At 42.0% G+C, this 12,494-nt stretch overlaps 2 protein-coding genes across 6 annotated transcripts in view; both read right to left on the reverse strand.

Annotated features, from left to right (window-relative positions):
- Window positions 1-3,448, reverse strand: part of scap (SREBF chaperone) — a 33,572-nt gene extending 30,124 nt beyond the window's left edge. Inside the window, exon 1 of one of the 5 annotated variants that reach the window (XM_051407839.1) lies at window positions 3,195-3,448. Coding sequence is in view for 2 of the 5 variants with exons in the window: in XM_051407836.1 (XP_051263796.1) it covers window positions 87-262 (176 nt within the window). In the remaining 3 variants the exon portion in view is untranslated. The other 4 variants (XM_051407841.1, XM_051407840.1, XM_051407838.1 and 1 more) reach the window with 4 other exon arrangements.
- A 1,730-nt stretch (window positions 3,449-5,178) lies between these two features.
- On the reverse strand, window positions 5,179-8,784 carry elp6 (elongator acetyltransferase complex subunit 6). Its single transcript, XM_051407384.1, has 7 exons — window positions 8,492-8,784; window positions 8,321-8,399; window positions 8,156-8,226; window positions 7,459-7,583; window positions 7,163-7,379; window positions 6,810-6,971; window positions 5,179-6,279 (listed from the first exon to the last, which is right to left on the reverse strand). The coding sequence occupies exons 1-7, from the start codon at window positions 8,543-8,545 to the stop codon at window positions 6,154-6,156; spliced, it is 834 nt and encodes a 277-aa protein (XP_051263344.1). The 5' UTR covers window positions 8,546-8,784; the 3' UTR covers window positions 5,179-6,153.
- Window positions 8,785-12,494: the final 3,710 nt, after the last annotated feature.

A 12,494-nucleotide genomic window follows, 5' to 3' on the forward strand; every position in this document is an offset into this window, starting at 1 on the left:
TATTTGTTAACCAACACCAACACACAACAGCAGCCGTTACCACGCTGTATCCATCATACTAGTCTGGAGCTGTTCAGAGACCGTACCTGCTAATGGGAGACCAGGTTATCTCTCTGGCTCGTGGCTGCTTATGTCCCCTGAAAGCAGCAGCAGTGGGTTTTTTAAGCTTAAGCGGTGCCTTGTGGTTAACATACTGCTCCCCTCTGGATTCAGGCAGAGTGTGTGACTGCTTGGCTCGTCCCCCCGGGAGCAACGGAAACATTCCCAGGGAGGAATTCACCTCGGGAGTCTCTTGATCTGCTGTTATAAATACCCTATACAGTAAAAACAGCAACGTCCTGGCACGCTTGCACAATGGGTTCTGCAAAGGTCAAAACGGGCTTTGAAGTAAAGCCTCTCTGCTCTGTGTTTCTGGAGGAAAGTCGACTCTCGGCCAGGTCGTGGTCCTTCTTACTGTCTTGCGAGGGAACACTTTCAATGAACGCCTCCATCTCTCAGTTGTCTGTCCACTTCACTGCGTGCTGCGGTGTTACGTGGGTGCAGCAGCGAGACCTGATTTGGCAAAGGCTCAGCAGCATCTCCGTCAGTGAACTAATCCGGGATTGAGCCGATCGGAAACTCAACGAGCAGGGCTCAGGGCCTATGGCCACCCCCCACTGCTACCCTCCTCCTCTGTTCACAGCTCTAGGCAGTCTCGAGCATTATATATACACATGTTGCAGCATGCCCGCAGAGACAGTAATATCTCAAAAGCATGACAAGTCTGAAAGGAGGCTTTAAAACTAAAACAACCAGGATGGGAAATCAACAGGCCGAGTGCAGGTAAACTGTTGTTTCAGGCGGGCCGGTTTGTGCTCCCAGCAGCCACTTTGGCGGGTGACCAGCAATTGTTTAGAAAAATCCCATTCTGTCGGGCCGGACGGTATTTGTTGGGATTTACCAGCTACTACGGATGAGAGAATAAAAATAACATTTCTGCTTGAACCCAACAAACTGCAAATAAGTCCTCATGACAACAGCATGGGAAAAGGTATCTTAAAAAAATAAAACCCTGCACATACATGCCAGGCAACTAATAGACTAACAAAGACCAGTCTATACGCCTCCCACGTGAAAAGACATCACATTTGCTTGCAAACAAATACACAGTTGCAGACATTGCAAGTGCAAATTCAGTTAGGGAGATCATAATGGGTCTCTGCAGCTTAATTGGGAGGCTTTCAGATTAAGGCAGATTTATTATGCCACATGCCAACAATATAACTGTAAGCATTTTTTTAAAAGGAAGAACTGTATCAAAGCTATTTCAAAACTAAGACCGTACACTTATAAATACACGACACTGGAGTGGGAGATTTGGAAAAAGGCAAAAATACCAGCTTACCTCTTTTCAATACTCCCTAAAATGCCCAGTTTGAAGGCATCTCCCGGGTTAATAGATTCCAGTGGCATAACCAGCAACTTTCTGTACCATGCCTTATGAAAATAATTTTAATTTAATTACCAATATCCACAAACATTCCAGAGAACTTCAGGCTGTGTCCATTTTCCCGCAATATAACTGCATCAACGTTTAACCCCATAGTTTCATAACGTGGCAGCATGCTCCTCTGATCTGTGAGTCCCATTAGTCCGGTTGTAAATGCAGAGACGAGCTCGATGGGGATGAGCAGATTACTGCAACACCGCCTTTTACAACCGGAGCTGTTGACAAAAGAGGGAAACGTCCTGTCAATCAGTAACCGTACTGTAATAACGAATTATGTGCAACAGTCCGTTTCCGCGCGAGGATTGCTTAATTTCTGACAAATTCTTTAGAGGAAGAAGAAAATGAGAGCAAAGTAAAAAAAAAAACTGTATATATTACATTTGCTGGCCATCATGCACATACCAATAACAGAATATTTAAGCATTACAAGTGGTCTAGAGATGTATTTATTTTTTAACGCTTGCATATTTAGTTCCCCCAAAATGGGCCAGTAGTGTTTGCACATTGTCATTAACTTCTGCTGCTGGACTTCAGGGAGTAAGGATCATTATAAAACCAACCATTAGCCACAGAACAGACATACTGCACTCCATACGGGCCCACGGACAGGTGACACAACTACATGAGATAAAGCATTTTGAGTCGCTTACTCCTTCACTTGAAAGCTGGACAACTTTGTCACGCCTTCACCGTCATGTAGGAAAAACAATCAGCTGGCAGAACACGACTGAACGACGTGCATCAGAGGGGATTTAGAAGTGCAGTGCAGTACCTCCACTGCCTTTACAATCTACACCACGTTACACCAGCTCAAATGGTGAAACAGCTATCACAAGATAATGAACACACACACACACACACACACACACACACACACACACACACACACACAGGGATGAAGGGACTGATGCAACCCTGTCGCAACATCACCTGCCAGGGAGCTCAGTAGGGGGGGTGAGGGTGGTGGTGCCCAGGGGTGATCCAACAATGCTCTGGGATGGTCCTCAAATAAATAAAGATGAATTAGTTGTTATCATGGAGAAACTGTCAGGACAGAGAGATTTACACAAGATCCGAAGAATAACCCATCAGCAGACAGAAGCGACCTGTGACAGCTCCAAGAGAAACACAGCTCACTGCCTCCGAGTATAAAACTGCATGAGAAAGTGTAGAAAACACTGAGCTCACACATGCAATCAATTACCTATTACCTCTGTGTGTACCTGCAGACAAACTTGTGATAGCAAAAAAAAAAAAAAAAAAAAAAAAAAAGGGGGGCTAACATAACTAGCAAGCTACGTCAGCTAGCTAACCCCAAAATCAATTATCCAATTTCACAAACCAACAAGAAAACTAAAAAGGTAAACAAAAACAGAGTCATGTGTGTCGCCGGGGAGCTAACTTTAACTTTATGAGACCAGATTTGGAAACAACAGCGAAACCAAAACACCCAATGAACGCTGAAGCTAGCAGCTTAGCACGGGGACGGTGTTGAGGTTGTCTTGGCTACAGACGTTGGTTTAAATGCTTCAGAGAGGGTTTGTTTTATTTTAAAACGAACCGGATACAGCGGCGACAGAGACATATAAGCACAACCCAGGCTCAGTGGCAGTGACATTAAGTCCTCACACAACCCAACCATGCTTCTCCTTCCGCCGCGGAGCTAACGCTAACGGGCTGTTAGCTCCGCTGCTCTCGCACTCACCTGGATAAACTTCAGAGATTCAAACAAAACACGTCCAACAGCCGCGTTACTCCTGTTACTCCTTTTTCTCCTTTTTCCTCCTTTCTCAGGGGAGCTGGAGGCCTTGGTGTTGTATGCTCACATGCAAGGAGCAGCGTTTCAAACTCTGCTGGTTGTCAAAATCCCGGGGAGACCTCTCCACTCCGACCTCTCACCCTGCAGCGGGGAGCGCGGGGAGAGGGCGACCCCTAGTGTTCACACACACAACCACAGCTCCTCCTGCTCCTCCTGCTCCTCCTGCTGCTGCTCCTCCTCCTGCTCCTCCTGCTGCTGCTGCTCCTCCTGCTGCTGCTCCTGCTCCTCCTGCTCCTCCTCCTCCTACCTCCTCATCCTCCTCCTCCTCCTCCTCCTCCTCCTCTCTCCTACTCCTGCTCCTCCTCCTAATCCTCCTCCTCCTGCTCCTCCTCCTCCTGCTCCTCCTCCTGCTCCTGCTCCTCCTCCTCTCTGCTGCTGCTCCTCCTCCTCCTCCTGCTGCTCCTCCTCCTCCTCCTGCTCCTCCTGCTCCTCCTGCTGCTCCTCCTCCTGCTCCTGCTCCTCCTCCTGCTCCTCCTCCTCCTCTTCTGCTGCTGCTCCTGCTCCTCCTCCTCCTGCTCCTCCAGCTCCTCCTCCTCCTCCTCCTGCTGCTGCTGCTCCTCCTCCTCCTCCTCCTGCTGCTCCTCCTCCTCCTCCTGCTCCTCCTCCTACCCTCCTGCTCCTCCTGCTGCTCCTGCTCCTCCTCCTCCTGCTCCAGCTCCTCCTCCTGCTCCTCCTCCTCCTGCTCCTCCTCCTCCTCCTGCTCCCTGCTCCTCCTCCTCCTGCTCCAGCTCCTCCTCCTACTCCTGCTCCTCCTCCTGCTCCTCCTCCTCCTGCTCCTGCTCCTCCTCCTGCTCCTCCTCCTGCTCCTCCTGCTCCTCCTCCTCCTCCTCCTGCTGCTGCTGCTCCTCCTCCTCCTCTTCTTCTGTTCATTCATTCTTTATTATTTTTTAATACAGAGTCGATGTGCAGTAGTGACAGAAACAACAGGGTGAAACATTTTAATAACAATCATTGAAAAACAAATACAGAAAATAAATACACAAATAAAAAGAAATTAAAAAATATACCAGATTAAAATTTAATTAAAGATAATATCTTTCTGGAAATACAACACAAAAAAGAGGTTTCACTTTTGCACGTTTACATTTGAGGGTGTAAAACTTTTATAATGAATTATAATGATTAATTAAATTAGATTAATTAAATAAAATTGTTTCTCAACTGAAATGTCACTCTGCACATTCTGCAAGAGGAGCTTAAAGTCACAGAAAATAGTATCTGAAATAAATCTACAAATATCTTGCCACAGGTTTATGGACTATTCCAGTTTATAAGTGCATTACCACCACCAGCTGGACTGGAGTGAAACTGGCATGAAAAACTAAATAAATAAACAAAATTCTCTCTGTTATTCTTATTATTCTTATTATATTTATTTATTTAGAGGGGCTTTTTCCGTATATTACATATAGATAAATAAATAAGTAAACTATTACGTACTTTTCATGATTTCTTTCCAATGATTTCAAAGTAATATTTCCCTCATCAAATGCTGATATTAATTCCCTTTCTTATCAATTTTCTTTTAATTTCTCTGCAAATGTTTAATATTTTAGCACAGGTTTTAATGTAAATTCAGATTTATCTCAGGTTAAACTTAATGTATTTAATCTACTGTGTTATAGGTTAATTTTAATTTTAATGTATGTTTGTATGCTGTATGTATAAAGTACTATTATATTTTGCTGCAGTCTATTAATATGTTTTCAGTTTATTACAATGAATGCATACAGTCCATTAGGGTGTTTGCCTCTGATATGGAGCGTATGATTTAATCCTGGTTAATGACACTATCTCCACTGTTTTATTATTTTATTCAACCAACATCAACAGCAACAACTCCATTCAGCATTAAGAAGGCGACTCTGGATGGAAATAATCATCTTTATTCATCATTTCACCATTTTTACTCATTATTATTATTATTCTCTTGGCCAAATACCAGCACTCCCTGTCACCAATGTACTGGTCTACAGCAGTGGTTCTCAACCTTTTTTTTATCAGAGTCAACAGCCGACCCCTGACTAAACAACATATCTTTAATATTTCATATTATATATATTATAATGGCGAACAATAACAGTACAGAACAACTGATGAACTGTACAGTGAACACAGAGCAGCAGATTATTTCCTGTGAATATTGTATTAAAGACAGTTTTCTTGATACTTTTAGGAACTTTGTATACAATATTCTGTCAGTTATTATGTATATTTTTATTTTATTTATCTATTTTTTAAGAATCACACATATACTTTAATAGGCTTTTTTTTGGGGACAAATTCAGTGTTTTCTTCTCCCTGATGCTTGGCCATTGTTCTATTAGCACCGTGGTTGTTTTAACTGCATACTTTTCTAACGCAGGACAAGACTGAGAGAGTGAAGGCTCTGTGAATATAGCAAAATAATCAGTCCATCCACTGTCCAACAAAATGTTCACTAACCATTACAAATGTAAACGGTCTGCATTTATAGCATGCTGTCAACACACAAACACAACTCACATAGTGACCAAATAATAACACGAGTCTGTAGTCACGCCTTCAGCAGAGCAGCCTGACCATCAGACGGTCTTAATAGAAAAGCTGAAAGAAATCAGAGTAGTGAGCAGCAACACAGAGATCTGGAACCAGACTATCAGCTGGCAGGATCACGGTGTTCTTCCCAGACTGGGTCGGTGACACGAGCGAGCACCAAAGCGTAAAGCTTGGCTCTGGCTGGTGAAGTCTACCAACCACTGTTAACATCTGTATTATCTGTATGGTATTTGAAATATAACAGTCATTTGTCACGTGCCAGAGAAGAGACAAAAAAAAAGGCAAACGGAGAGGTTGAAAAGTGGCACTAGAGGACGGCGCTGGATGTCCCGCGAGCAAAGAAGGAGGCACCTTTATCGTGGACCTTGTACTGAAAGACTTTCTTCTGTGCGTGCTGCCCATCGCCTTGTCTCCTCCTCCAACACACTTCCACCTGAAAATAAAGAACACTACTGGTTTAATAACATCTTTATTGCAGGAATTTAACATCTTTTTAAGCGTCTTCAACTGCAGATATTTGTAACCCCTCTGACCGACTTTAGGCCATGTGTATCATCATCTAGTGTCAGTTATTTATACTGTGTGTGCACTGATTTCACCCAGATATTCATATTTTTAAAAGGTACAATCCATCCCCCCACTAGTGACTAGTCACTTAATCAATGAGGCAATAGATAGAAAAATGAATCGGCAACTGTAACTGATCATTTAAGTATTCTTTAAGCAAAAAAAAAAATCAGTGTCCAGCTTTTCAAACGTGAATATTAGCAGTTTTTTGTATTTTATTACAGCAAACTGAAGTTTTTCGACAGTTAGTTGGACAAATAAAGCTCTTTTAATACTTTGTAACTGCAATTTTCTGCCATTCTGTTAACCAAAAGATTTACTGAGACAATAATAAAGTATACTTGGACTATACGCACATCAGAATCAGAAGAACTGTATAGAGACAAACACACGTACCTGCCCGTGAATGTCCCTGCAGTAGCCAGTAGGGAGACCCTGTACATGAAGAGTGAGGCTACACTGGTGGGTCAGGCCCTTCAGAAGTCTCTCTGAGCCCTCATCATCTTCGTCGTCCTCCTCTTCTTCCCCATCGCAGCGTGCCAGCATCACCACATTACCCTGCAGTCACAAACAGAGTAATGATAAGACGGAGAGTTTTTTTAATTTTTTTTATTGGAGCTGTTGAAGATACCGTACAGGAAGTCAGTGCGTCCCATAAAACGTCTCAAATAAAGCTTTCCTCCATTTAAGTTACAGCTCAAACTCCCAAAGGCAGAAACACAATCATGCTTTGACAGCAGTGATCTAACCTGTAGCTGGGAGCAGACGGTGGCTCTGCAGTAGTGGCTGAAGTCCAACACAGCTCCAACGCTCACCCCCAGACTCAGAAGCACGCTGAGGTCGTCCACCAGCAACACCGGGGGTCCCCACTCCTCCGCCCCATCCGCCCCCTCGTCCCTGCCACTGGAACTGCTCACACTGGACCGGACAAACTCGTACAGACTCTTCAGGCCAACAGCAGGATCCCTGAACACAGAGACACCAGGGAGATGGAGAATAGACTTCTCGTCTGTACAGGTAATAAAAGGGGATTATTTGTTTGTACCTGAGGAAGTCCATGGCTTGACTTCCTGTGTTTGTTTCTTGAGGAATTAAAACAGACAACGACTCCTTCAGGCCCTCCAGGAAAACCAGCTGCCCCTTTTCCTTTGCTTGTGCAAGGCTTACACCCTGAGGACACACACACACACACACACACACACACACACAACACAGTTCAATGTGAATTCTCTTGTGATGGGACCAGGCGAAAGGCGAACACTGCTACCTCTTAGCTCCTCAATGAACCCAGCGAACCCAGGTCCTTTAAATGATTAATAAGCATTTCACAAATACATATTTTCAGAAACGGGGTCGTAGGTGCCAGGAGGGGGGCCGGTGTTACAGATACACACAGATTCAGTGTAATTATTCGTGCCTCCTAACGAAGCCAAGTGGACACATCAGAGTTTGACTGGAATCCAATGTTGGGAAATACTTAAATTTCTAAGCAGACAAAATTAGTAGCAGCCAACTAATAATGACAAAATCTGAGCCCAAAAACAATGTTATAATACAGAAGTGACAGGAAAACAAATAAGAATCAAGTACAAAAGTAGAGGAGCTTTAACGGTTTAAAAACGATAACAAAAAGATTCATAATGTCAGCACTCAGTTAAAAAAAGGCTTTAAAACACCCTTAAAGTGTAAATGTTAAATGAGAATACAGCACAAGGATGGCAGCAAATATGGGGGGGTCTCACCAGTCTCTGGCTGACAGCACTGTAGTGGTTGAAGGACTGCACCAGACCCAGAAACCAAACTCTGCAGCGAGCTGAGGTCGAAGAGAGAGAGACACATTACCTGTAGTTCAGACCCAACTACATAAACTACAACACACCTGTGATGACACACGGATGTAAACTCACCTCGCAGGTACAAAGAGAGGAAGTGGTGAATGAGGAAAGAGGCATCACTCCGTCTGTCTGAGACCAAGATGAATTCTCCCTGTAGGTTCACAAACTTCACATCAGACAAAGTATGGACGCATCAGCAGTATCACGGTGCTGGGTTCATTTAAAGCAACGTTACATCCTCACCTGTGTGAAGCTGTCGGGAGTGCTGTTCAAGATGCTGTTGAGCTCTGTAAACATAGCTCACCTTTGCTAGTAACTAGTAAACAACACAAGGTAAAAACTGGTCGTAAGTGAGCTCGAGTTACGTTTCAAAACGCGGGCTTAATCTCAAACTGGGTCTTGTAGGTTTATAGGTTAAAAGAAAATTAACGTTAGATATTCTACTTTACTGTATAAGTTGACAGCTTCTGCCTTTCTCTCCACTAGCTGCCGTGCTAAGTGAGTTAGCATTGTACCAAAGAGGAGTGAAAACAAAACAGGAGGTCTCACTCTGCATTTAAAGGAAGAAACATTTCGACCACGAAGAAACCGTCGACCGACGCTTAAATATCTTACGTTTCAGAATCATTTGAACGACTTGTATTAACTCTAAACCCCCACAAAATATATAAATATAAACCCTTGAGGACTGAATTGTAAGATTTCAATCCGTATTTTATTTTATTTTTTTCCCCACCACCTCAAGTCTGTGACACAATGGTCTCCATGGTGACAGCTGTGTACATCCATCTTAATAGACGATCTTTGCGAGCACATGGCGACTTCTTCGACGCGTCTCCGTCCTTGTTGAGTCGACGGACAGCGCCCCCTGCTGGTAGTGCGGTTAAATGAGTATTAGAAGAGTAGTAGCAGTGGTAGTAAGAGTGTAGGGATAGATGTAATGTCATTATACCTCAGAAAAACACAAACCTGAACTCTACTCTTAATTTTTTTCCACTCTAGATATGATTTTTTTTTTAATTCATGCATTTTTAGCATCAAAACATGACTCAAGAGATCGCTTACTCTCCGTTAAAGGTGTTTCTGTACTGACAATAAACCGTGCAAGTGTTTTATCCTCCTTTATCCTTTTTATTACTTGTTAATCTGTCTGTAAGCATCCTCTGCCAGAGTCTCTTCCATGCTCAAACCTAAAAACGTATAGATATTTGCACCAGAAAAACCAGCTGTGAACCTCATTCATTCCATCATTTTTCTTTGCTTTTCATACATATGGGTTTATTCCAAGTATGCAGGGCATCTCCCTTTATGTCAGGAAACACGGTAAAAACGTACTCAGGAGAGGATGACTCTTTTTTTGTCTCTTTCTGCTCCACATGTGATACGTCAACCCTACACTAAAAGCTGAATGTGGAGGACTCAGTGTCCTGTTACTCTGCAGCACATTACAGTATAATACCGTAGCTGAACCTGTTAGTTTGGATATGCTTTGAGTTCATCATTTAGAAAGAAAAGAGGAATATGGCTCACCCAGTTCAGTTCACTCACTTGACAACTCTTACTTTTGTTTTGAAATATGATTTTTTTTATTTTCCAAAGTGAAACCAGCATCAAGTCATACTGTAGTAGAAGATGTTATTTACGAAGAAGCACTTATCAGGAAATACTCAGTAACCTCAAACCAGAGGTTTCCTACCTGATGCTTTTAAGTGAAAAAGTAAAATCAGCGTGCATATGTTTGTTTTTCTTTGTTGTTGGTTTAATCCAGTAAACAGCAGTAAAGCAGCTATAATCAATCTCTTTATAAAGAACAATGTATCAAATGACAAATACTGATTGACCTACGGAGAACTATCCCCTGAATCCTGACAACCTGTTGTCAGATAAATATTTTATCATCCATTATTTAAGAGCAATGACGATAAAAAGTCTGCGTTTTAAAAAAAGGTTTGTGTTTGTCATCCATCTTATCCTCGTGGTTCACACAGAACAATAATAAAACACTTTCAATTAAAATGGGAGAAAGAAAATTAACAACTGCTTTGTTTTTTGTTTTTTTAATCAGCAGATGGCAGTGTGTAGCTCTCAAGCAGCTCAATGTCAAACACATCAAGACTGTACATGCAATGAATCTGCATTTTAATCTTTCAACATGTTTTCCTGTTGCCCTACTAATAACACAGCTCTCATGAACAGACAGAGCAATGCCATCCCTGAGCCGCTGCACTGCAGTTCGGCTCACATGTTTGAGTGATTACGCCTGACTAAAGCCTTTCCATCTCCATCTCCGCTGTTTCTGTGCCGCAGCAACTTGGATTGAGTCTGACTCGGCAAAATCACATTCGAGAAAAGAACCTATGCAAATGTACGTTTGTCACACCAAAAGATAGCTTTCGTTTTAGTCATATAACTTGTGTTTTATCTTGTTTTTTTTTTAAATAATATAACCCAAAATGAGCAATTAAAGCTGCATTAATTGTCTTTTTGGGCCACTTGGGGGCAGCAGAACAAGCTGTAAACACAACGTTAACATATTACCATATTTGTAAAGTTGTGTCTCCTGAAGGAAATATCTGTCTTTTTACCCACATAGTGATATTGGTCTGGCCCAGACACTCGGCCCACATAAAGCAATGAATTACGGTTCAGATCTGGTAGCCGCATATGGCCCATGATATAGCCAACTATAGGATCACAGCTGGCCTTATTCTGGGCCCATATCTGACCAAACAGCACTCTTTTTGTTTGTTTGTTTGTTTGTTTGTTTGTTTGTTTGTTTTGGAAGGTTTAGTATTTACTGGCTAAATTTCCTCATTTAACTATGTAGCTACACATTATTACACATGCAGTGTTGACAGGGGAGGATATAGAGAGACAAATGGTGTGATTTAAAGAAATCTATAAATATTTTGTTCACAAGACTATCGTGTGGTTGAGGCATTTTTCATCTACGCCAGATAAGGTAAGTGTGCGTATTAATCAAGTGGCTTGTGTTTAATCAAAGCTGACATGTGGACACCAACATAGAGTTCAGAATAGGGCCAGCTATGGTCCAACACTTGGCTGAGATAAGGCTGTGTCATCAGCCATAAGTGTCTACCATATCTGGACCACCTGTGGACCATAATTCATTCCTGTATTTGGGCCGAGTGTAAGCGAGTGTAAGTGAGGACCAATTTCGCTGTGTGAGTAGCAGCTAAATGCTCCACTTTGTTCACCCGACAGTTACTATGTGTTGTTTGGGTGCTGTGCAGGCAGTGCACGGTGGGTTTTATCAGAGCTTCCTTTCCACCTGAAAGAAATAAAGTGAATGAGAGCGGTGAGGCTGAACCAAAACTGTAAAACTGCAGGCCTAAAGAAAACCATTAGAGATGATCAAGTTCCAGTTCCCAGAATGAGAATCTATGGTAACTGCAACTTTGTCTGTCTGCAAGAAAAACCCTCTTCCAGCAGGGATCAATAAAGTATCACATAATTAATATTATACACTTGAATACAAACATCAGTATTATTTTACACTGCTGAGTCAGCTGTGAATGGACCAGGAGCAGAGGACAGACAGCGTCATGTGAGAAGAGTAATATGGGACAATCCAGTGAGCTGTCATTGACTTGTTGTTTGGCAAACTGCCGGCCTGTTCGTGGTATAATTGTTGGCACGGATACACAAATGTATAAATAAGTGCTTGTGTTTCTGTCTCTGTGGAGGTTATCAGCAGGCTGTGTGGTTAGAAACTCCTACCGTCCCTGAAGTGTTCCTGAGAAAGACACTGAGGTTCAATGCTGTCACAGTGCAGTTCGGTATAATACTGCTTGGCATACATATATATATATATTGTATAAATATATACTTCAATTCTTATCGCTAATACAGATTGGTTTTTCATTATTGCTTGTAATCATATTTCTATTTTATTGTTGTTTCCTGCTCTTTATTTTTCATTGTTAATTATTTTTTCATGGTTTTACATTATATTTTTTTCTGTGACGCACTTTGTAGATAATTCTCAGTTTCAATAAACTGAAGATGAATGAAAAAATAAATACAAAAGGATTTTTTTTCTTGTTTTTTAAAAAATAAAAAAATGCTAATGTTAGTTTTTATGGCATTACACAGCAGCAGACACAGAATATAAATAAATAAGCTTTCTAACACCCAATAACCTTTGCTATAACAAGACCACAATACCACAACATAACAAACATTGGGTATTTATCTCCAAAAACTCTTTGTTCTCTCCTAAAGA

The sequence above is a fragment of the Dicentrarchus labrax genome, unplaced genomic scaffold, assembly GCF_905237075.1.
Source record: "Dicentrarchus labrax unplaced genomic scaffold, dlabrax2021, whole genome shotgun sequence".
In the NCBI taxonomy this organism is placed as follows: domain Eukaryota; kingdom Metazoa; phylum Chordata; class Actinopteri; family Moronidae; genus Dicentrarchus; species Dicentrarchus labrax.